The sequence below is a fragment of the Scyliorhinus canicula genome, chromosome 15 (genome assembly GCF_902713615.1).
Source record: "Scyliorhinus canicula chromosome 15, sScyCan1.1, whole genome shotgun sequence".
Taxonomy (NCBI): Eukaryota; Metazoa; Chordata; class Chondrichthyes; order Carcharhiniformes; family Scyliorhinidae; genus Scyliorhinus; species Scyliorhinus canicula.
The window spans coordinates 27,094,771-27,119,193 of NC_052160.1; the positions used below are offsets into that span (position 1 = coordinate 27,094,771).

General features: G+C 46.2%; 1 protein-coding gene across 3 annotated transcripts in view; it reads left to right on the forward strand.

Annotated features, from left to right (window-relative positions):
* The first annotated feature begins 18,232 nt into the window (after positions 1–18,232).
* adcy9 (adenylate cyclase 9) overlaps positions 18,233–24,423 on the forward strand; it is a 156,542-nt gene continuing 150,351 nt past the window's right edge. For 2 of the 3 annotated variants that reach the window (XM_038819433.1, XM_038819434.1), the window contains exon 1: positions 18,234–20,121. In XM_038819433.1, coding sequence (XP_038675361.1) covers positions 18,414–20,121 — 1,708 coding nt within the window. In that variant the 5' untranslated portion in view covers positions 18,234–18,413. Of the gene's footprint in view, positions 20,122–24,423 lie in introns of all 3 variants that reach the window. The other variant, XM_038819435.1, reaches the window with a different exon arrangement.

A 24,423-nucleotide genomic window follows, 5' to 3' on the forward strand; every position in this document is an offset into this window, starting at 1 on the left:
CCTGAAGATGGAGAATAAGTGCAAGTGGTGTCAGGGGGCCCGACCAAACACATTCACATGTTCTGGTCCCGCCCCAGACTCAGAGTTCTGGATGGTCTTTTTTGAGTCCAGGGATATGGGGGTCGAGATGGAGCTTTGCCCATCTGTGGCAGTTTTCAGGATGTTAGAGCATCCAGAGCTCTACACAGGGAGGGGGGTGGATGCCCTGGTTTCGCCTCACTGAAAGCCAGGTGTAGACTTCTGCAAGATTGGAATTCGGCCGCGTTCCTGAGGCTAGTGAAGAAGAGAAGATAACATTCTCAATCAGAAGGTCTGAGGAGATATTCCATGGCACATGGAAGAAGTTCACAAACCTCTTTTGAGGACCTGTTCGCAACCAGCAACTAACTATGGGCGGGAGGGGAGTACTGCCGGGATGAAAGTGAGATTGCGTAAAGCAGATGAGAGATGAGGAGGAAGGTCATTCACCAGAGGGAACGCAGATCCTTACTTCAGATAGAAAACCGAGGAGGCGGACAAATCTAACCTCCCTCGTAAACTCCATGGGGAAACAGGATTTCCCTCCCCCCATCAAGAAGAGTGCAAATATAAAGAAAGTAAATAATTCCGTCATTGATTGTAAACACAAATGTAAATAAGATAATGCGAGCTCGGGAACCTGGGTCACAGTGAGAACCTGTTGTACAGTTGTTTATAAAGTTGGTGTTGCTTGATTTATTCTTTTGCATTTTTGCCAATGGCTCTGTCTCTTGTGTATAAATCTTGTTACTAAATGTGAAAAACTCCAATAAAAATATAAAAATAAATGAAAAACTCCAATAAAACATTTTTAAAAAGATGACAGGGCGAGTTCTCCTTTTTTTTTCTTTCTTTTTTTTTATAAATTTAGATTACCCAATTATTTTTTCCAATTAAGGGGCAATTTAACGTGGCCAATCCACCTACTCTGCACATTTTTGGGTTGTGGGGGCGAAACCCACGCAGACACGGGGAGAATGTGCAAACTCCACACGGACAGTGACCCAGAGCCGGGATCGAACCTGGGACCTCAGCGCCGTGAGGCGGTTGTGCTAACCACTAGGCCACCGTGCTGCCCTGAGTTCTCCTTTTTAACCACTCTATTAACAGCCGAGATCTTGTTCGTATTTTGGCAAATTAATACAAAAATACCGTGAAAGTTCGGCGGTTGATTCGGCGGATCATTTCTCTAGAAACTGATCTGAGTTCAGTCGTCGAATATTACAAATCATTGAAGGTCAAACTGAGTGACTGGAAAATAGACCAGGAGGCAGAACATTTGCATTGTGGGATTGCCGGAGGGGACGGTGGGCAGTACCATTACTGAATATTTTTCGGGCATGTTTTGCAAGATGGTGGGTGAGTGTGTGTTCACATCCCTCCCAGAGTAAGACTGGGCCTATTGCTCTCTGCGACCAAAGCCTCGATCTGGTGATCCGCCTTGGGCGGTTATCGTACGATTTCATAGCTTCAAAGAAAAAGTTACAAACAACTACGAAACAGAACATCTGGAGGCCTTTTTCATCGTGGCCGGAGACTTCAACAAGGCCAACCTCAAGAGTGTACTCCCAAAATTCCACCAGCACATCCCCAGTCCCACTAGGGGTGACAACACTCTCGACCACTGCTACTCAAAAATCAAGGGCGACTACCATTCCATCCCCCGATCGCACTTTGGGAAATCAGACCATAAGACGGTGCTCCTTCTCCCGGCATACAAGCAGAAACTAATCCAGCTAAGAAGGTCGTGCAGTGCTGGTCTGAGGAAACAGAAGAGCTCTTAAGTGACTGCTTAGAGACAGTGGACAGGTCCATATTTAAGAAATCAGCGACCAACTTAAATGAGTATGCCACCACCGTCACAGACTTCATTAGCAAATGTGTGGACGACTGCGTGCCAAAGAAATCAGTACGTACGTTCCCAAACCGGAAACCATGGCTCAATCGCGAGATTGACCCTACTGAAGGACAGATTTGAGGCGTTCAAGTCAGACAACCCTGACCTATATAAGAAATCCAGGTACGACCTCCGCAAAGCTATCCGAGATGCCAAGAGAGAATATCAAACCAAGCTAGAGTCACAGACAGACTCTCGCCGATTGTGGTAAGGACTAAACAACATAACGAGCTACAAAGCAAAGCCGAGCAGTATCTCTGGCAGCAGCGCACCCCTCCCCGATGAATTCAATGCATTCTATGCTCAGTTCGAGCAGGTAACCAACAATCCACTGTCGAGTGCCCCAGCAGCCCATAACTCACCCATACCCACCATCACAGCTTCCAAAGTCAGATCGGCCTTCCTGAAAGTGAACCATCGGAAGGCGACGGGCCCGGACAGGATCCCTGGTCATACACTCAGATCCTGTGCGGACCAGCTGGCAGAGGTATTCGCAGATATCTTTAACCTGTCACTAATCCACTCAGAGGTTCCCACCTGCTTCAAGAAGACACCATCATACCGGTGCCAAAGAAGAACCAGGCAACCTGCCTCAGTCGTAATGAAGTGCTTCGAGAGGTTGATCATGAAGCGCATCACCTCCATACTCCCAGAACACCTTGATCCACTGCAATTCACATACCATCGCAACCGGTCCACAGCAGACCCCATTTCCCTGGCGCTGCACTCATCCCTAGAGCATCTCGACAACAAGGACTCCTACATCAGACTCCTATTTATTGACTACAGCTCCGCCTTCAACACCATAATCCCAGCCAAGCTCATGTCAAAGCTCCAAAACCTAGGACTTGGCTCCTCACTCTGCAACTGGATCCTCGATTTTCTGACCATCAGACCACAATCAGTAAGAATGAACAACAACACCTACTGCACAAGAGTCCTCAATACAGCCCCGCAAGGCTGCATACTTAGCCCTACTCTACTCCCGTACACACACGACTGCATGGCAAAATTTGGTTCCAACTCCATCTACAAGTTTACTGACAATACGACCATAGTGGGTCGGATCTCGAATAACGACGAGTCAGAATACAGGAGGGAGATAGAGAACCCAGTGGAGTGGTGCAGAGACAACAATCTCTCCCTCAATGCCAGCAAAACTAAAAAGCTGGCCACTGACTTCAGGAAGCAAAGTTCTGTACACACCCCTGTCAGCATCAGCGGGGTCGAGGTGGAGATGGTTTGCAGTTTCAAATTCCTAGGGGTGCACACCTCCAAAAATCTGTCCTGGTCCACCAACGTCGACGCTACCACCAAGAAAGCACAACAGCGCCTATACTTCCTCAGGAAACTAAGGAAATTCGGCATGTCCACATTAACTCTCACCAACTTTTACAGATGCACCATAGAAAGCATCCTATCTGGCTGCATCACAGCCTGGTATGGGAACTGCTTGGCCCAGGACCGCAAGAAACTTCAGGGAGTCGTGAACACCGCCCAGTCCATCACACAAACCTGCCTCCCATCTATTGACTCCATTTACACCTCTTGCTGCCTGGGGAAAGCGGGCAGCATAATCAAAGATCCCTCCCTCCCGGCTTACTCACTCTTCCAACTTCTTCCATCGGGCAGGAGATACAGAAGTCTTAGAACACGCACAGACTCAAAAACAGCTTCTTCCCCGCTGTCACCAGACTCCTAAATGACCCTCTTATGGACTGACCTCATTAACACTACATCCTGTATGCTTCATCTGATGCCGGTGCTTATGTAGTTACATTGTATACCTTGTGTTGCCCTATTATGTATTTTATTTTCTTCCCTTTTCTTCCCATGTACTTAATGATCTGTTGAGCAGCTCGCAGAAAACTACTTTTCACTGTACCTTGGTACACGTGACAATAAACAAATCCAATCCAAAAAGAACAGATTCTTAGTTGGGCTAGAGAGCATCAAGATTTCAAATAGAAGGGCCACTTCATCAGGCTGTACCAAGGTCTGAATGTGGACCTAGGGGCTGGTTTAGCTCACTGAGCTAAATCGCTGGCTTTTAAAGCAGACCAAGCAGGCCAGCAGCACGTTTTGATTCCCGTACCAGCCTCCCCGGACAGGCGCTGGAATGTGGCGACTAGGAGCTTTTCACAGTAACTTCATTGAAGCCTACTCATGACAATAAGCGATTTTCATTTTTCATTTCAAAACGAAGAGCTGCCTTCCACAAAGTGAAAGCCATCTTGTATAAAAATGGAGTCAGATTCGGAATGGTTTACCCAGCTTATCTTCAAGTGACTGTTGGGGAGAAGGAACACTTTTTTTGATATGCTGGAAGAGGGAGACTCCTTTGTTCAAAAGCTCAAATTGGGCACTGTTTAATCTATTTTATGACCCTGCGGACGGGCACTTCATATTTTATGTTTTTTCATGTTCAGAGTATGGGTGTGCTCACACCTTTGGTTAAATTTGAAGGTTCTCAGCGATCGTTTTTTTTCTTTTTGTTTGTGCACGTTTATTGTTCACTTCCTCATTTCATCCTTGTTGTTGGGTTTGATAATTGAACACTATCATGGCATTGTAACCTAGATAAGGTATAACTTTCCAGTTGGGAGTCTCCCTGCTAATGAAGGGGTTAGCTAACAGCAGCCGAGATAGAGGGTTTTCTGCAGCAATAATCTATGAGAATGAGTTTAAAGCGTATAGTTAGTTGTGTTTTGTTAACTGGAGGTTTTGGGTTTTTTTTTTTTTACTATTTCGATATGGTATAATGAGGTGGGGGAGAGGAAGAGGTTTTAGTGTTAGTTTGCTGACGGCCTCGGTGAGTTCTCCTTTGTAGAGACCTCTGACTTGGCTTGGTGGCCAACTTAGGTGGATTTCTTTACTTCACCTCATCAGGTATGGTTTGGTATTCCTCTTTGGGAATGGCTGACTCCAGATTAAGGAGTGGTGGGAGACCTCCAATTCATTTGGTTACCTGGAATGTTCGGGGTCTGAATGACCCAGTAAAACGGTTGAGGGTATTCACCCATCTTAAGAGCCTTAGCTCCAATGTTGTCTTATTGCAAGAATACCACTTGCGGGACCAGACCAAGTTGCTTTAAGAGTTGGGTCGGGCGGGTTTTTCACTGCAGTGTTAATGACAGGGCCAGGGGCACAGCAATTTTAATTAAACAGAGTTCAATTCTTCTCCTCTTGTATTATATCCAACCCTAATGGTTGTTATATTATTGTTTTGCTGAACACTCCGGTAGTCATGGTGCCCCTAACTGGGATAACACAAATTTTATCAATTCTCTTTTAAACTCTCTTCCCAGCCTTGACGCACACCAGATAGGAGGCAACCTGAATTGTGCTTTGGACCCCTAAATCAGATCGTTCCAAACCTAAATCTCTTGTCCCATCCAAGATGGCCAGGGCCTGGCGACAAGACACCACTCTGCTGTCAGACAATAAATTTTGTAAGCATTTGTCTAGCTCCATAGGGGATTATATTAAACTAAACAAGTCAGACTCAATTTTTCCCTTCATGCTTTGTGAGGCTCTTAAGGCAGCCATTAGGGGGGGGTAATTATTTCTTATCGGGCATATATGCTGAAGACGGCGGGATTGGAGCAGCAGAGGCTGGTGGATTCCATCCTAGAGGTGGACCACCGATACCCGCTTGATCCTACTCCGGAGTTACTGGCAAATAGGAAAATAATTACAGATCCAGTTCAAGCTGGTTTGCACTGGCAAGGCTGTGTGTCAGTTACAACGCTCCAGGGGTGTGTTTTATGAGAATGGGGAGAAGGCCAGTTGGATACTGTTGCGGGGGACGACTTACCAGGGGTAAGCAATAGGGCACAGGTCTCTGGCACTGAGTCTGTCCCTGTTGCTCAGAAGGGAAGGGAGAAGAGGAACAGAGCACTTGTCATTGGGGACTCCATAGTTAGAGGAACAGACAGGAGGTTCTGCGGGAACGAAAGAGACTCACGGTTGGTGTGTTGCCTCCCAGATGCCAGGGTTCGTGATGTCTCTGATCGTGTTTTTGGGATCCTTAAGGGGGAGGGGGAGCAGCCCCAAGTCGTGGTCCACATAGCTACCAACGACATAGGTAGGGAGAGAGATGGGGATTTGAGACAGAAATTCAGGGAGCTAGGGTGGAAGCTGAGAGCTAGAACAAACAGAGTTGTTATCTCTGGGTTGTTACCCGTGCCACGTGCTAGTGAAGTGAGAAATAAGGAGAGAGAGGAGTTGAACACGTGGCTACAGGGATGGTGCAGGAGGGAGGGTTTTGGTTTCCTGGATAATTGGGGCTCATTCTGGGGTAGGTGGGACCTCTACAAACAGGATGGTCTTCACCTGAACCGGAGGGGTACCAATATCCTGGGGGGGGAGATTTGCTAGTGCTCTTCGGGGGGGTTTAAACTAATTCAGCAGGGGGATGGGAACCTAAATTGTAGTCCCAGTGTACAGGATGTTGAGAGTAGTGAGGTCAGGGATAGGGTTAAAATTTCGAAAGAGGGCACCGGCAAGCAGGACGCTGGTTTGAAGTGTGTCTACTTCAACGCCAGGAGCATCCGGAATAAGGTGGGTGAGCTTGCAGCATGGGTTGGTACCTGGGATCTCGATGCTGTGGCGATTTCGGAGACATGGGTAGAGCAGGGACAGGAATGGTTGTTGCAGGTTCCAGGATTTAGATGTTTCTGTAAGAACAGAGAAGATGGTAAAAGAGGGGGGGGTGTGGCATTGTTAATCAAGGAAAGTATTACGGCGGTAGAAAGGACGCTTGAGGACTCGTCTACTGAGGTAGTATGGGCCGAGGTTAGGAACAGTAGAGGAGAGGTCACCCTGTTGGGAGTTGTCTATAGACCTCCGAATAGTTCCAGAGATGTAGAGGAAAGGATTGCAAAGATGATTCTTGACAGGAGCGAGTGTAACAGGGTAGTTGTTATGGGGGACTTTAACTTTCCAAATATTGACTGGAAATACTATAGTTCGAGTACTATAGATGGGTCAGTTTTTGTGCAGCGTGTGCAGGAGGGTTTTCTGACACAGTACGTAGACAGGCCAACAAGGGGCGAGGCCACATTGGATTTGGTACTGGGTAATGAACCCGGCCAGGTGTTAGATTTAGATGTAGGTGAGCACTTTGGTGATAGTGATCACAACTCGGTTATGTTTACTTTAGCAATGGGCAGGGATTAGTATATACCGCAAGGCAAGAATTATAGCTGGGGGAAAGGCAATTATGATGCTATTTGGCAAGATTTAGGATGTATAGGATGGGGAAGGAAACTGCAGGGGATGGGTACAATCGAAATGTGGAGCTTTTTCAAGGAACAGCTACTGCGTGTCCTTGATAAGTATGTACCTGTCAGGCAGGGAGGAAGTTGTCGAGCAAGGGAACCGTGGATTACTAAGGAAGTTGAAGCACTTGTCAAGAGGAAGAAGGCGGCTTATGTTAGGATGAGACATGAAGGCTCAGTTAGGGCACTTGAGAGTTACAAGTTAGCCAGGAAGGACCTAAAGGGAGAGTTAAGAAGAGCGAGGAGAGGACACGAAAAGTCGTTGGCGGATAGGATCAAGGAAAACCCTAAGGCTTTCTATAGGTATATCAGGAACAAAAGAATGACTAGAGTAAGATTAGGGCCAATCAAGGATAGTAGTGGAAAGTTGTGTGTGGAATCAGAGGAGATAGGGGAAGCGTTAAATGGATATTTTTCGTCAGTGTTTACACTGGAGAAAGACAATGTTGTCGAGGAGAACACTCAGGTTCAGTCGACCAGGCTAGATGGAATTGAGGTTCAAAAGGAGGAGGTGTTAGCAATTTTGGAAAGTGTAAAAATAGATAAGTCCCCTGGGCCAGATGGGATTTATCCTAGGATTCTCTGGGAAGCCAGGGAGGAGATTGCAGAGCCTTTGTCCTTGATCTTTATGTCGTCTTTGTCGATAGGAATAGTGCCGGAAGACTGGAGGATAGCAAATGTTGTCCCCTTGTTCAAGAAGGGGAGTAGAGACAACCCTGGTAATTATAGACCTGTGAGCCTTACTTCGGTTGTGGGTAAAATGTTGGAAAAGGTTATAAGAGATAGGGTTTATAATCATCTTGAAAAGAACAAGTTGATTAGCGATAGTCAACACGGTTTTGTGAAGGGTAGGTCATGCCTCACAAACCTTATTGAGTTTTTTGAGAAGGTGACCAAACAGGTGGATCAAGGTAAAGCTGTTGATGTGGTGTATATGGATTTCAGTAAGGCGTTTGATAAGGTTCCCCACGGTAGGCTATTGCAGAAAATAAGGAAGTGTGGAATTGAAGGTGATTTAGCGGTTTGGATCAGTAATTGGCTAGCTGAAAGAAGACAGAGGGTGGTGGTTGATGGCAAATGTTCATCCTGGAGTTCAGTTACTAGTGGTGTACCGCAAGGATCTGTTTTGGGGCCACTGCTGTTTGTCATTTTTATAAATGACCTGGAAGAGGGTGTAGAAGGATGGGTTAGTAAATTTGCAGATGACACGAAGGTCAGTGGAGTTGTGGATAGTGCTGAGGGATGTTATAGGATACAGAGGGACATAGATAAGCTGCAGAGCTGGGCTGAGAGGTGGCAGATGGAGTTTAATGCGGAAAAGTGTGAGGCGGTTCACTTTGGAAGGAATAACAGGAATGCAGAGTACTGGGCTAATGGCAAGATTCTTGGTAGTGTAGATGAACAGAGAGATCTCGGCATCCAGGTACATAAATCCCTGAAAGTTGCCACCCAGGTTAATAGGGCTGTTAAGGCATATGGTGTGCTAGCCTTTATAAGCAGGGGGATTGAGTTTCGGAACCACAAGGTCATGCTGCAGCTGTACATAACTCTGGTGCGGCCGCACCTGGAGTACTGCGTGCAGTTCTGGTCACCACATTATAGGAAGGATGTGGAAGCTTTGGAAAGGGTTCAGAGGAGATTTACTAGGATGTTGCCTGGTATGGAGGGAAGGTCTTACGAGGAAAGGCTCAGGGACTTGAGGTTGTTTTCGTTAGAGAGGAGAAGGCTGAGAGGTGACTTAATAGAGACATATAAGATAGTCAGAGGGTTAGATAGGGTGGACAGTGAGAGTCTTTTTCCTCGGATGGTGATGACCAACACGAGGTGACATAGCTTTAAATTGAGGGGTGATAGATATAGGACAGATGTCAGAGGCAGTTTCTTTACTCAGAGAGTAGTAGGGGTGTGGAACGCCCTGCCTGCAACAGTAGTAGACTCGCCAACTTTAAGGGCATTTAAGTGGTCACTGGATAGACATATGGATGAAAATGGAATAGTGTAGGTCAGATAGGCTTCAGATGGTTTCACAGGTCGGCGCAACAGCGAGGGCCGAAGGGCCCGTACTGCGCTGTAATGTTCTATGTTCTATCTCCTGGCTCATCTACTCAAATGGCAAGCAGCCTCACGGGAGATCCCCAGGATACGCATTAAAGGTGGCAATTTTGTTTCCGTCCCTCTCCAGGTCAACACAGCTTTTAGATTTTATTGCTACGACCGGTGTAAGTCAGAATCCCCGGAAATAAATCGATCATGGCCGACGTCTTGGATGATCTGCACATCCCAACTGTTGAATTGGGCAAGAGTCGTCAATTAGATTCCCCATTGTGCCAGGACGAGATTTTAAAATATATTCGGCCGATGCAACTTGGCAAGGCCCCGGGTCCTGATGGCTTCCCGGTCGAGTTTACAAAAAACACTTGGAACAGCACATGTCCTTAATATTGGAAATGTTTAATGACTCAGTGTCTCGAGGTTCATTGCCTCAGATTCTCACTCAAGCATTAATTTCTTTGCTCCTTAAGAGGGACAAGAGCTCAGCCAAATGCGGTTTCAACTGACCCATCTCACCTCCAAACACGGACGTTAAGCTGCTGGCAAAGATCCTGGTGCTCTGGCTGGAGCCTTGCCTCCCAGGTGTAATTTCGGAGGATCAAACAGGCTTTGTGAAAGGCTGACAATTATCGGCTAATATTCACTGCCTTTTAAACGTTACTCTTTCCCCCTCCCCAGCACTTGAGACTGAGGTTTATAGTATTTCTGAATGCTGCAAAAGCACTTGATAAAGGGGAATGGGATTATCTATTTGAGATTCTTGGGAGATTTAGATTCGGCCATAAATTTGCCTCCAGGATTCGTCTGGCGTATAATGCCCCTACTGCCAATGATCGCATGAACGTTCTACACAGATTTCTGATTTCTACTTTTATTTGGTCAGGTAAGATTCCCAGAATCTGCGGTGTTCTGCTCCAGAGAGACAGGTGGATGGAAAGCTTGGCTCTTCAAAATCTTTTGTTTTAATATTGGGTTGCTAACATCCAAAAAATTGTGCAGTGGATGGATTAGTGACCCCAACTCGATTTGGGACAAAATGGAGGCTCACTCGTGCACTACCTCTACTTTTCATTCCATCCTTACTGCATCACTGCCCTTCTCTCTTGCTAGATTTTCCTCAAATCTGGTGATGCACTCCTCTCAGGATTTGGATGCAGTTTCATCAGCACTTTAAGCTTTTTTCCTGTCTTCTGGCCTATATTTGTAACAATCATCTCTTCCTATCTTCTGGCTTTGACCCTTCATTTAAATAGTGGAATGCAAAGGGTCTTATATTTTATGGACCTATTTGTAGAGGGGAGATTTGCCAGTTTTATAGAGCTGGCTGACAAATTTCAGTTGCCTAATTCTAGCTTCTTTCGTTATTTTCAGATTTGTAACTTTTCCCATAAAGGTTTCCTTTCCTTTGGCCCCGCCATCCTCCTTGCTGAAGGAGGTTTTATCCTTGGCTCAACCTGGCAAGGGCTCTAATTCAGACTTGTATGGCGAAATTCTCTCATCAGAGCCGCAATTCTCCGGAAATATTTCTCAGTGTGATGAGCGGGAACTGTTGCAAGCTTCTCGGTGCTCAGCCCGGCAAAATACAATGTTAATTGGTCCACTTAATGAGGCCCCATGGGACTCGTGCTGCAAATGAAGGATAACCAGTCAATTTGCTGGGCCTGCGCTCGCCAGCCCCCTAACAAGGTCGAGGAGCACTTGCACAGCCAACCTCAGTCACCTTGCAGCCATGGTACCCAAGGTTTGGAGATGCAGATCTGAGAGGCCAGGAAGGATGTCCTGTTCCTCCAAAGGTCCCGGAGGGTGAGCCACAGGGCTGCCAGTGCCGACTGGGATGAAGTGGCAGCACCGACAGCTCAGGAAGCATGACCAGGAGGACTTGCTTCCAGTGCCTCCAGAAAGGTCAACGGCCTACATCGGGCCTCACAGGGTGAGTGGCCACCCGCCCTGGGACCTTCCCACCCCCCACAAGCAGCCCCCCCCAGCCCTCCATGTGTCCCTAAACCCTCCCTTAAAAGCCCCCTTCACTGGTAGCTCTCAGGCGAATATTGCTTAGCTGAGGTTCCCATCCCACCTGGTGCTTCTGCCTGGCTGGGCGATTTAATGACATTCCTGCACTTAGAAAAAATGAAATATACCATCAGGGGGTCGGTGGGGATGTTCTACCTTAGATGGCAACCATCTATTTCCTTTTTTAAGGATCTAGACACCATCAGCTATTAAGGGGTTTAGTTACAATTTTTAGGTTTCAATTTGTGTTTTTCATTGGTTACATTTGTAACTTTTTGACATTGTACTGTAGGAATTCATATTGTTCAAATAAGAGACATGGGTTCGGTAGTAGTGTGTGATTGAGTTTTATGGCAAAAATCAAGTTAGTGCACTTCATGTGGTGAACCACTGTGTGCACCTGTATTAGGGGATGTAAGGTAGAACCTGCACTACAGGTTTGCCGGTAGCCCTTGTCGGCTAGCTCCGCCGACAAGGAGCCGTATAAATATGCGTGTCCTCCTTCTGATCAGCCATTTCGCCAGCTGCAGTAATAAAGCCACAGTTGTACCAATCTGAGTCTTTTGTGCAACTGATCGTGCATCACTTCACAAACTACAAACATACAAAATTAAAGAAGCAAAAGCCTAGCAGGGCATAAGAAAGAACAAAGGCGAAGAGAGAGAGAGAAGAGAAGACACACAGGCAACACACAGTTGTGTCAGTAACCTTCCACCTGTGTTTAATACTGCCCCCTCTTTGTTTAAAATTTTTGAATTGTGATTTTTAAATGGGGGGGGTTTACCATCACTCACACTGATATCCAACTTACTGGCTGTACTCCCTTTGCAGTCTAACTGAGAGGCTGGTGTAAGGTTTCACTGCCAAGCTGACTTTGACTCTGAACAATGCAAGCTTGTATTTCAGCTGCAGTTACAATATTTTTAAAACCTGGATTTTAACTATTTCCCTACAGTGAGCATAAATATCCGGTGGTTGATTGCTTGTCATATTGTTATGGCTTTTATATAATACTTCCATAAATATATTTGAAAAGAAATAGCTTAGTGAATAAATGCATCATGTGATGTGATATTCAGCCTTAAGAGACCAGAGGCCCCAGGGCGAAATTCAATGGAAAAATTTCCAAGTTAATTTGTGTCGTGTTTTTCAGGGAGTTTCCCGCCGGCTCGCTCCCCATCGCTTTCCAATGACACTTGGTCTCTTTTTTTGAGCCCTAGGGAGTTCCTCACTGGTTCAGCCCACACTCACAGGACACAATTCTCTGGCCTCATTTCGTTCTCGCTCAAGCGAAACGAGGCCAGTGAATAGCGGGAGAGGCAGAAAACGAGAATGACATTACTCGCCAAATAGTTTGCGATGCAGCCGCCCCGCTCCTGTAGGCGAAATTGAGATCTCGCTGTAGTGTGGCGAGAAGCCAATAATCACCATTTAAATCCTATTTCCATAACATTAACGAGAGCCACAGCATTGAGTACTCTAAATTTATTAAAAAAAGAACAGCCAGATTTCTTCATGGGGAGGAGGGCCGACACCCTTGCCTCCCTAATTGTCTGTCGGAGAATCCTGCTTGGCTGGCAGTCAACAACACCATCCAAAGCTGCAGACTGGCTGTCCGACCTATCGGAATTTCTCCAAATGGAGAAAATTAAATTTGCCATCCAAGGGTCGGATGAGGGCTTTGACAAAACATGGGAGCCATTCACTAGGTTGCCCAAGACCTGTTTGTAGCCAACAACGAAGAAGGATTGCACCAACATAACAGCAGCAGGATACAAGTACAGATGAGGGAAGAAGACAAGCTAAATTACCAGGAGGTGGGGGCAGCAGAATCAAAAAAAATACTCGGGAACAAAAACAGAAAATCGTAACCACTACTGTAAATAATGCAAGTTGTCCACGCTTATCCTTGTTTCGTACACCACATAAAACTCAATAAAAACATTTTAAAAACATGTTTAAAATCTCATCCAAAAGACACTACCCAATAGTGCAGCACTATAGAAGACGCAGAAGGAGCATTGTTAGCCCCATGCGTGGTTCACAGTGGTGGAGGATGGGAGGGTTGGGGGTTGAAGGGGGAGGGTTGGACGGCGCATGGGGAGTAGGGATGTGGATTCTTCCTGGGGGGGCATTGTCTACTCACTCGTGCTGCCCGTTGAAGGTCGTTGGCCTTTCAGCACTGGAGGCCAGTCCTCCTGATCACATACCCCGAGCTCACAGCTACCGCCACCTCATCTCAGGCAGCACTCGCTGCCTTGTGGCTGACTCCCCGGGACCCTCGGGGGAACAGGACATCCCTCCACTGCATTTAGGAGCCTTCCCAGGTCAGCATCCCTGAATCTTTGGGCCTGTCTCCTGGATGTGAGCTGGCTGAGGTTGGCTAAGCAAGTGCTGCTCGACCTGGTTAGCAGAGCAGGGGGGGGGGGGGGGGGGGGGGGGTGGCTGGCAAGCACTGTGCAGGCGAATCAGCTGGTGAGCCTTCATTTGCAGCGAGAAGCCCGTGAGACCGCGTTATGTGGAGCTAACATTGAATAGCATTGCCGAACTCGATGGGACAAATGCCGGGAAGCTCGCGGCAGTTTCCGCCCGTTACAATGCTTAGAACGCAATTGTCCGGAAAGGTTTCTAAGTGGATATGTATTCTCTTGAACACACGACCCTCTGACCCAGAGGCAAGAATACTACCACTGAGCCAAAGTTGGCCAATATAGAATAACAAAATTAGTTTTAAGAAGAAGTCAAAATACCAGTAAAATTCAAAGACTTTCTCAAATAATAAACCCAGAATTTGAGCTACTCTCACACATTAAATCATGATACATGGCACAAAGACTGTTTTATATAAAATTAGGTTAGTCCCAACCAATGAGCAGTGCCGTAAATGTGCTAGTGGTATATCAAAAATTAATGTAATTTTCTGTACATCACACTGAATAATCAGCAAATTTAAGCAAAGGGGCTTTTCACAGTAACTTCATTGAAGCCTACTTGTGACAATAAGCGATTATTATTATTAAATATTAGGCAAATCTTTCTCACAGTAACTTTTATTTCTAAATGTATAATTGGAGAAAAGAACAAGTAAACTTTTGGCAGACATGATCTGATTATATAAAAAATATAATAGAGAAAGCACCTCATAAAATCCCTTTCAGCTGCTGTTTCTCCCCCTGCCAAGATTCAAAATAAACTAGCATAATGAAAATATGAATATTTAAATATTGCAGACAAAAATAGACAACTGGTGAACTAATGTTTCAGAAGCTTTATTGAGGTTTTAAAAAGCAGTCTTGGCCTGTCTCAAATTTCTGAACTTGAAGTTGTCACATTGTTCTGGAGTGCTCATTCGTAGATTTGGGTGGATGGTGCATTCTGAGCATATTCAAAAGTTCTAACACATATATCAGTTGGATGCTATCACTGCCTTGATAATTGGATACCATGGGCGAAATTCTCCGCAACGCCTGACGCCGGAGTGAAACCCGGAGTGTTTCACTCCGGCGTCAGAGGCCGCTCCCCCCCCCCCCCCCCCCCGGAGGGGCTAGGAGTGGTGTTGCGGGAAACTCGGCCGCCGGGCCTTGACGCTTGCGTCAAAGCGGTGCGCCGAGAATGACGCGGCCGGCGGCGCCTAAGTGACATCAGCCGCGCATGCGCAGGTTGGCCGGCTCCAACCCGCGCATGCGTGGTTGCCGTCTTCCCCTCCACTGCCCGCAAGACGTAGCGGCTTGATCTTGCCGGGCGGCGGAGGGGAAAAGAGTGCGTCGTTTACAGACGCCGGCACGACGATCGGTGGGCACCGATCGCAGACCTGTCACCTCCTGAGCACGCCCGTGGTGCTCGATCCCCTCTCCGCTCCCCACAGGCCCCACACTTACCTGTCGCACGCTGTTCACGCCGGCAGCGACCAGGTGTGGTTGCTGCCTGCGTGAACCCGTTGGGGTCGTCAGGCCGCTCGGCCCATCTGGGCCGGAGAATCGCCGGTCGCCGGGAAAAACGGTCACACACAGTACCTTACGGACAGAGACTAAAAGCAGACTGTTAGATTTGGCAAAAACATTGCTGTTAACATTACCTGACAAAATGTGAAAAGATGAGGTAATTATGGTGGTGGCTAAGCATTTAAAGTTGCCTGAGACACAGTCTGATTCAATAGAAATGGCAAAGATCCAGTTGCAGATTAAGCAACTTGAACATGAGAAAGAATTAAAGCACCTTGAATATGAACGAGAGAGGAAAAAGAGAGAGAAGAAAGGAAAACAGGAAGAATAGCCCTACCAAAACAAAAAGAAAGAGAAAGGGAGATACAGATCAGGGAAAAAGATAACGAGAGAGAATTTGAACTTCAGAAAATGGCCATGAAACATGACAGTCAGTTAAAATTGGCAGACGTAAAGGGAAACGTACAGTTGGAGGATAGTGATGAGGATAGTGAGAAAGAGCGTCACAGTCGAAGGCTTGGTGGGGACCTATTTAAATATGTCCAAGCATGCCAAGCTTTGATGAGAAGGAGGTGGAAGCCTTTTCCATTTCATTTGAGAAGATAGCTAAACAAATGAAATGGCCACAGGACATGTGGGTATTACTGATTCAAACAAAGCTGGTAGGTAGGGTTAGTGAAGTGTTTGCATCACTACCGGAGGAGGTATCTGGGATGTATGAGGAAATGAAAAAATCCATCTTAGGTGCATATGAACTAGTGCCTGAAGCCTACAGTCAAAGATTTAGAAATTTAAGGAAATAATTTGGACAAACATACATGGAGTTTGAAAGGCTCAGAGTAATTTTGATAGGTCGATAAGGGTTTTGAAAATAGACCAAACGTATGAAGCTCTCAGAGAAATTATGCTTTTGGAGGAGTTTAAAAATTCAATTCCTGATGTAGTGAGAACTCATGTGGAAGAGCAGAGGGTTAAAACTGTGAGATTAGCAGCAGAAATGGCAGATGATTATGAATTAGTTCATAAATCAAAGCTTGGTTTCTGACATAGTTTCAGCCTGTGAGGGATAGAAACTAGGGACATGAGAAATACTCAAGTGGTACAAGTAAAGGTGATCTGATGGGAGATAATAAGGAGAGTGTACCAGAGATTATAAAAGAAATCCAGGAGGGTGGAAAAGAAATGAAAAATTTCAAATGTAGAAATCCAGGAGGGTGAAAAAGAAATGAAAAATTTCAAATGTTTTCACTGTAATAAACTAGGCCATGTAAAATCACAGTGTTGGTGGTTGAAGAAAAGCACTGAAGGAAGGCTGATGTGGTAAAACAGGGTAAGACAGTAGGGTTTGTTAAAGTGGTAAAGGAAAGCCCAAATGAAGCGAAGGATGGGCAAAAGATTGTACAGCCTGATCAAGAGGTGATTGATAAGAAGGTGCCAGATCTCTTTAAAGAATTTACTTGTGTGGGTAAAGTTTACTCATGTGTATCAGGAGGAGCAAGTAAAGAAGTCACAATTTTAAGAGATACGGGAGCTAGTCAATCTTTAATGGTAAGAGATGAGGAGTTATGTAGTTTGGGAAGAATGCTGCCAGAAAAGGTGGTAATATGTTGAATTCAGGGTGAGAGGAGTAGTGTTCAATTATATATGGTAAGGTTGGAAAGTTCAGTGAAGAGCAGTGAAGTGGTAGTAGGAGTAATAGAGAAACTATCTTGCCAGGAATACAGGGCGCAATTCTCCGCACTCACGACGGTGCGGAGAATAGCGGGGGTCGTAAAATTTTACGGCTACGCTAGTCCGACGCCCTCCCGCTATTCTCCCCCCCCCCCCCCGACTCCCGATACGAATCGCTGCCGCCGTTTTTTTTACGGCCAGCAGCGATTCTCAGCTGGCCGATGGGCCGAGTTCCAAGCCCTTTACGGCTGTTTTTACGAACGGCAAACACACCTGGTCTGGCCGTTCGGTGGGCACCGATCGCGGGCAGCGGGTCCAATACCCGCGCACTCTTTGTCCTTCCGCCACCCCGCTGTATCACTTCGCGGGGCGGCTGAGGGGCATCCCGGCCCGCGCATGCACGGGTTTCGCGCAAATGCGCGATGATGTCATCCGCGCATGCGCGGTTTGGAGTCTTCCAATCCGCGCATGCGCGGCTGACGTCATATGACGCGTCAGCCGGCGCAAACGATGCTGGAGTTTACGGCGGCGGCATGCTAGCCCCAACCGGGGACCAGAATCGGTTCCCGGTCAGGGAGGTGGGGGCTGGCGTCAAACCCGCCCGGATTTGACGCCAGCCTTACGATTTCTCCCTGTGTGGGAGAATCGCGCCCACAGTTTATCTTGGGTAATGATATAGCTGGATCGCAGGCTGGAGTGATGCCTACTGTGATTGATAAGCACGGTTGCGGCGATTCTCCGGCCCGGGGCTTGGAGAATCACCCCCCTTGGGTCTGGACGGATAATCTTCCAACAATCACAACCTTCTTCCTTTGTACTAGGTATGACTCCAACCAGGAGTTTTCCCTGTTTCCCATTGGCTTCAATCGACTTCCACTGCCCTGCGTACCACAGGTCGCAACAGCTCACTATTAAAAACGTTCTGCTCCTTACATATCTCTTGATTATTGACCTCCTGTCAATTAAACTCATTCATGATTTTGAACACCTCGAACAAATGTCCACTTTACCTTCTCTGCTCAAAGGATAACCCACCCAAGTCTCTCCATGTAAATAAAGCCTTCATCCGTGATACTATTGTAAAAATCTCCATTTTTTAAATGATGGACTTATCCCATTGAATTATGAGTTCTACGCTAAATGACGAACTTATTTTACCTTTCTGACGGTGCAGTTTGTTATTCAGCCACTACTTCGCCTCAATCTCTTCACATTTAGCGCCTTCCCGCCTCCCTGTGCCGGCGCTTGCGTACTGGAGGCTCAGGCGCGCGGATGGATCACGTGACCATGCCCGTTGGCAGTTGGGATTTTATTTGACTGAAGGAGCAGACAGCGCGCGCCTGCGCATGAGCGAAGTTTCTGGCGACGAGTTCCCGGATGAGAGCTCCCTCCCCCTTTCCCCTCAGTCCCGGCCGCGGCGGAAATGGTGGATGGAGCGAGTGAGCGGCCGTACACTACACAGCACAACACGGCGAGAGTATTAGCGGCGGGGCGCCGACTCCGGCTGCCACCACAGTCCCCGGCGGGTCGCGGACACTCTACATGGCGGCCCAGCAGTTGCGCGGCACCGAGGTTTACTGCGACGCCAGCGGAGACTGCAATCATGTTGCTGTCAAAATCAAGAGCCACAACAGCCAGCAGCAGCAGGAGGAGGAGGCGGGGGCTCCTCAGCACCAAGGCCCAGGGCCCATCAAGTACAGCATCTCGTCCAGCTGCAGCTCGGGGGAGTCAGCCAAGCGAGCGGCCCGCAGTCCACGGCGTCGCCGCCGCCGCAAGTTTCCTCAGCTCTTCGAGCGGGCGTCGGGCAAGTGGTGGGACCCCGCCTTCGATTCGCGGAACTTGGAGGACGCGTGCCTGGAACGTTGCTTCCCGCAGACCCAGCGCCGCTTCAGGTACGCGCTCCTCTACCTCATGGTGGCCGCGCTACTTTGGGCCATCTACTTCGGCTGCAGCGTGAGGGAGGTGGACCAGGCTCTGGGGGTTGCTTTCCTGGCGCCCACCCTGCTTTTCATGCTGTGCTGCGTTGGCCTCTTGGCGGTCACCTTCAGCGGACTCTACTCCCACCACTACGTCCGAATCTCTTTGCTCTTCACGCTGCTGGTCTTCGCCTTGTCCCTGGCTACCCGCTTCCAGGCAGGCAGAAGCAGCAGCCTGGGCTGTAGCGGGAACGACAGTCGGGCCCCTTCTCTCTGCTGGAGTTACCTGTCGCCCGTCGGGAGTTTCTCTATCTGCGTGGAGGTACTGCTGCTGCTCTACACCGTCATGCCGCTGCCCCTATACCTCTGTTTTCTCTTCGGCGTCTCTTACTCGCTGCTCTTCGAAGTATTGGGCTATCACCTGGGCAGCGCGGAGTGGCCCCAGCCGTCGGACTCCGTTCAACACCTGCTACTGGAGGCTCTGGCCAAGCTTTTCCTACACGCCTGTGTCCATGCTGTGGGCATCCACCTCTTCACCATGTCGCAGGTACGCTCCCGCACCACGTTCCTGAAAGTGGGCCAGTCCATCATGCACGGCAAGGACCTGGAAGTGGAAAAAGCTCTGAAGGAACGCATGATTCACTCGGTTATGCCCAGGATGGTGGCGGACGAGCTGATGAAGCAAGGGGACGATGAGAGCGAGAACTCCTTTAAGCGTTATTCCACTTCCAGTCCGAAAAGCAAGAAGAAGAAAACCTCCATCCAGAGAGCGCACATAATCTTCAGGCCCTTCACCATGCAGCGCATGGAGCCCGTCAGCATCCTGTTCGCGGATATCGTGGGCTTCACCAAGATGAGTGCCAACAAATCCGCCCACCTGCTGGTCGGCCTTCTCAACGACCTTTTCGGACGCTTCGACCGTCTCTGCGAAGGCACCGGCTGCGAGAAGATAAGCACTTTGGGCGACTGCTACTACTGTGTGGCTGGCTGCCCTGAGCCCCGCTCCGATCACGCGTATTGTTGTATTGAGATGGGACTGGGCATGATCCAGGCAATCGAACAGTTCTGCCAGGAGAAAAAAGAAATGGTTAACATGAGGGTCGGGGTGCACACGGGCACTGTCCTATGCGGCATTTTGGGAATGAAACGCTTCAAGTTTGATGTTTGGTCCAACGATGTTAATTTGGCCAATTTGATGGAACAGCTCGGGGTGGCCGGAAAGGTCCACCTTTCCGAAGTTACGGCCAAGTACTTGGATGAACGTTATCAGAAGGAGGATGGGAAAGTGCTTGAGAGGGTTGGCACCCAGAGTGTGGTGGTCGATCAGCTGAAAGGTAATTCATTAATTTCTGTCTCATAGTATTTGATGGAATATTAGTTAATTGACTGGGAGACAAATTGACAATGGATCACTCTTTATAAACCGTTTGAGTGTTTGTAGATGTAGCGAAGAAAGTTTATATTATTAACAGTGTGTTCATTATTATTAGGTGTTTGCCACTGACGTTTTCAACAACTTTATGAAGTGTTTATGAATTGATTTCCTGCTGTTTTTCCCAGAAGGGACATATTCCTGGTCCAAAAATCACCTGGTGCTTTGTAATTGTACCAATTGGACGTAATGCTGCTTGTTTTATTAACGCTACCCTCCATAAAAGGTGGGCCCCTTCCCTTTCATGAAGCTGCACTGCATTTCATCTACGTTTTTGGGTCATCAAGTAAAGCACTTAGATTAATTTGTTTAACAGCAAACAGAAGTCTTGTCACGAGACTGGCATTTAATGGGACTGTGAAATTTTCAATATTTGACTATTTTAATGACTAGAAATGCCCAGAAGTGTAATTCAAGATTTTGTAATTCCAAAAGTAAGTTGCTGGAGGGATAACTGGGAGTGGAAGAGATGGTGTCTGGTAAATACCAGTAAATGGAGAATACCATTTACCAATGGAGGTCACCAATATATCTTGCAAAATGAACTAATACATAAGTACTCAGGAAGTAAAGATCAGTGTACCTTTTATTTCTAATCTTCAACATTTACTCTTAAGTATAAAATAGCGTGGGCTGCATGGTGGCCTAGTGGTTAGCACAGCTGCCTCACGGCGCTGAGGTCCCAGATTCGATCCCGGCTCTGGGTCATTGTCCATGTGGAGTTTGCACATTCTCCCAGTTTCTGCGTGGGTTTCGCCCCCCACAACCCAAAAATGTGCAGAGTAGGTGGATTGGCCACACTAAAATTGCCCCTTAATTGGAAAAAATAATTGGGGGGTACTCTAAATTTATGGAAAAATTTTTTTTAAAGTATAAAATAGTGCTGTACACATGACGGCTTCTGGGTAACATGTAATTGCTTCCGGTTGGGAAAGTGATTTGCTCAGTAGAAAATTCTGGTGTTTAGAGTGCTGGATAACATACAGTTTAATGTATTTAGCACAAGGTGAAATACTAGAGGTGGATTGGAGCTAGAAATAGTATCTTAATTAGTAATAATAGTTAAGTGAGTGGTTTTGTCTTTACAGATAGCTGTATTACCCAATCTGAGATGAGTCAAAAAGATGAGCGCTTGGGTTAAATTAAGCTCTAAAGCAAGCAGTGGTGTTGGAGTTCATAAATTCATAAGATGTAGGAGCAGAATTAGGCCATTTGGCCTATCGTGTTTCCTCCACCATTTGATCATGGCTGATCTCATCCTGGCCGTAATTCGACGTCCTGACCGTTCTCCTTAACCCATTACCAATTAAAAATCTGTCTTAACTCTTCAAATTTACTCACTGTCCCAGCATCCACCGCATTCTGGGGTAGTGAATTCCGTAGACTCGCAACGCTTTGTGAGAAGTAGTTACTTACTCATCAACTCCGTTTTAAATTTGCTACCTCTTATCCTAAGACTGACCTCTCGTTCTAGAATGCCCCACAAGAGGAAGCATCTGCTCCATGTCTACTTTATCCATGCCTTTTATTTTGTATACCTTAAGTTAAGGGCTGTATGCTCTTTCACCCAGGAAAGTATCTTTTCAAAGTTGGAATCTGAAGGAGTCTGACAGAAATATCAATAAAATGAACCTATCTTTGGAAAAATGGTTATTAGTTTTGTCATCTGTCTCAATCAGAACTTTAGATCAGGGAAAAAGAGAATTTCAAATATTTTTTTCTTAATGTATGAAGAGCTAATTCTGAAGAAATTGTAAACAAGCAAGTTGTATAATTCACTGTAAAGATATTTTCAGTTACCCTGCCAGCCATCATTGAAAAATTAAGATCTGTTGTGAAATACAAGGGCTACAGAACCAGTGCTTCAGTTAGGCCAGGATTCCAGGTTATGGAAGTCAGGTTTTATTCAGACTTTAACATGTTGTATGAAAGATAGTGAGAATCCAGAAATAATCCCTTGTGCTTCAAAATATAATTATTGTAAAAGAAACATTTCTACATGAAAAGTTTACAAAACTGCAGGATAGTAAGTCAACTGCCAAAGCAGAACTTTGTATCCAATGTACATCTGATGCAAGTTGTTATCTCTGGTTTGAGCCAGGCATCATGAACGTCTCCAGAGATGAACATCCCCAGAGACCTAATGAAGAAATAGGGAACCAGCAAAGATTTCAGTTGGTTAGCAATAGTTTTTTTAAAGGACAATTTAATGTGCGCTAACATTTTGAAAGCTAGATTCCTGCCTCATTCCAACTGGTCTAGGTTCCATAAGCTAAAACTTTTTCTGAAACTGATTGGCATCATAGACAAGGTTGGCTTCTTTGGGTCCCTGTCTGTGATTGGTTACAGGACTGTTAATTAATGCTATTCCATTGAGTGAGAAATTGCTCAACACTACACCCTTCCTAGTTCCTTACCCCCTCCACCCAATCAAAATGATATGTGAGAAATAATTGACTGTTATCCCTTAAACCATATATGCTACAGGGTACCTTTGAACAAAAATCAAAATCATTCAAATGTTAAAGATGCAAAATTTGCAGAATGCTAGATGATTTGCCATTGTCATCTCTTGATCTTGTTTGTGAGAGTAAGTCATTTTGTTTACCATTTCTTTTGCAGCTCATTCTGGGTAAACGTGTCTGTTCCTGTGTGTTAACTGTGAACTACATTTAACTTCCATAACATAAAGTAAATCAAAATCCCCTCTAGGCAAAATCGGGTTACAACCTGATTTTGTGCAGCACTAGGCACAAGGTTCGCACTACTGCCTCAGGGACCTGGGTTCAGTTCCAACCATGGGTAACTGTGGAGTTTGCACATTCCCCCTGTGTCTGCATGGGTTTCTTCCCACAGTTCAAAGATGTGCAGGTTAGGTGGATTGGTCAGGCTAAATTGAACATTAGAACCAAAAAGATTAGGTGGAGTTACGGGAGAGTTGGCCTGGTGAGGGTGCTCTTTCAGAGGGTTGGTGAAGACTTGATGAGCGGAATGGCCTCCTGCACTGTAGGGATTCTCTGATAACCTGATTAGCACCTCAGGATCATTATATACTGGTACAGGTAATATTTTATTTGTGTGATACTATAAAACCTATAGTATTTGTTCACAGTTTAGTGTTATCTAATTGTACTCCCCAAGAACTTCAGGAATCTCTAAAGCAACTTATCTGCCAAACACATTTCAAATCAATTTTTCTCATGCTTCAATCCATTGCTTTATTTGCAATTCGTTGCTGTGCTGGTATTTTTAGAAAAAAATTTCAACTGCGAATTATACGAAGAAATTGTTATTGGGTGAATTATTTAGAAAGTAGTGATTATGCAGTATGGAAACTGGATATATGAAATCTAATTGGCTTAAAACCTCTAACTGTATGTTAGATAAATGTGCCACATCATCCTGTAATTGAAGTGTAACATTTTTAAATGCTTCAAAGTTGCATCTGGCACAGCTTTCGAGAATGCTACTGAATATCGTTCTTTATTTCATCTGCAGTCAGCACCTATCCATATTATTCCTGCGGCCATAAAAATGCTGTGGCTAATACAATTAAGTGCGAAAGCACATTTAGGCATTTGAATATCTTTTAAAATATAGTAATCTTTATTAGTGTCACAACCTTTGACGCGTTGACCACACCACCCACCTCCAACACTTGTGCTGTGGGGTGAGATGTGGATTTATTAATTGTGCCCCTGCAAATCAGGATGCAACGTTGATGTGTGTTATATGCAGGGAAGTAATAGCAAATGAAAGATTAAACCCCTCAAAAACTTCAAAGGCATTTGAAGACTACGCACAACGAGTTTGAGGACAAACCTCTTTTTTTTTCAATGAATACAGTGAGATCTTAAATCATCAGCTGAAGTCCTTAGCAGAAATATAACATTGAATGACAAAGTGAGATTGTGAGGACCAAGCAAGCTCACCTGTCACATTAAAAGGTAAGCAAAAATGGTGTGTCGTGAAGAGGCCTGTGTGGGTCCCGTTGGATGGCGGTTGGTAAAAATGGGTCCCGGGCAAAAAGGATGGAAAAACACTGTCCAAGAATGTTTGAGGTAATTTGATTGATATTTATTGTCACATCTACTGAAGTACAGTGAAAAGTATTTTTCAGCAGCCAAGGGAATGTACAGAGTACATTGACAATGGTACATCAACAAATAGTGATTGGTTACAGTGCGGAAGAAGGGTCAAACGA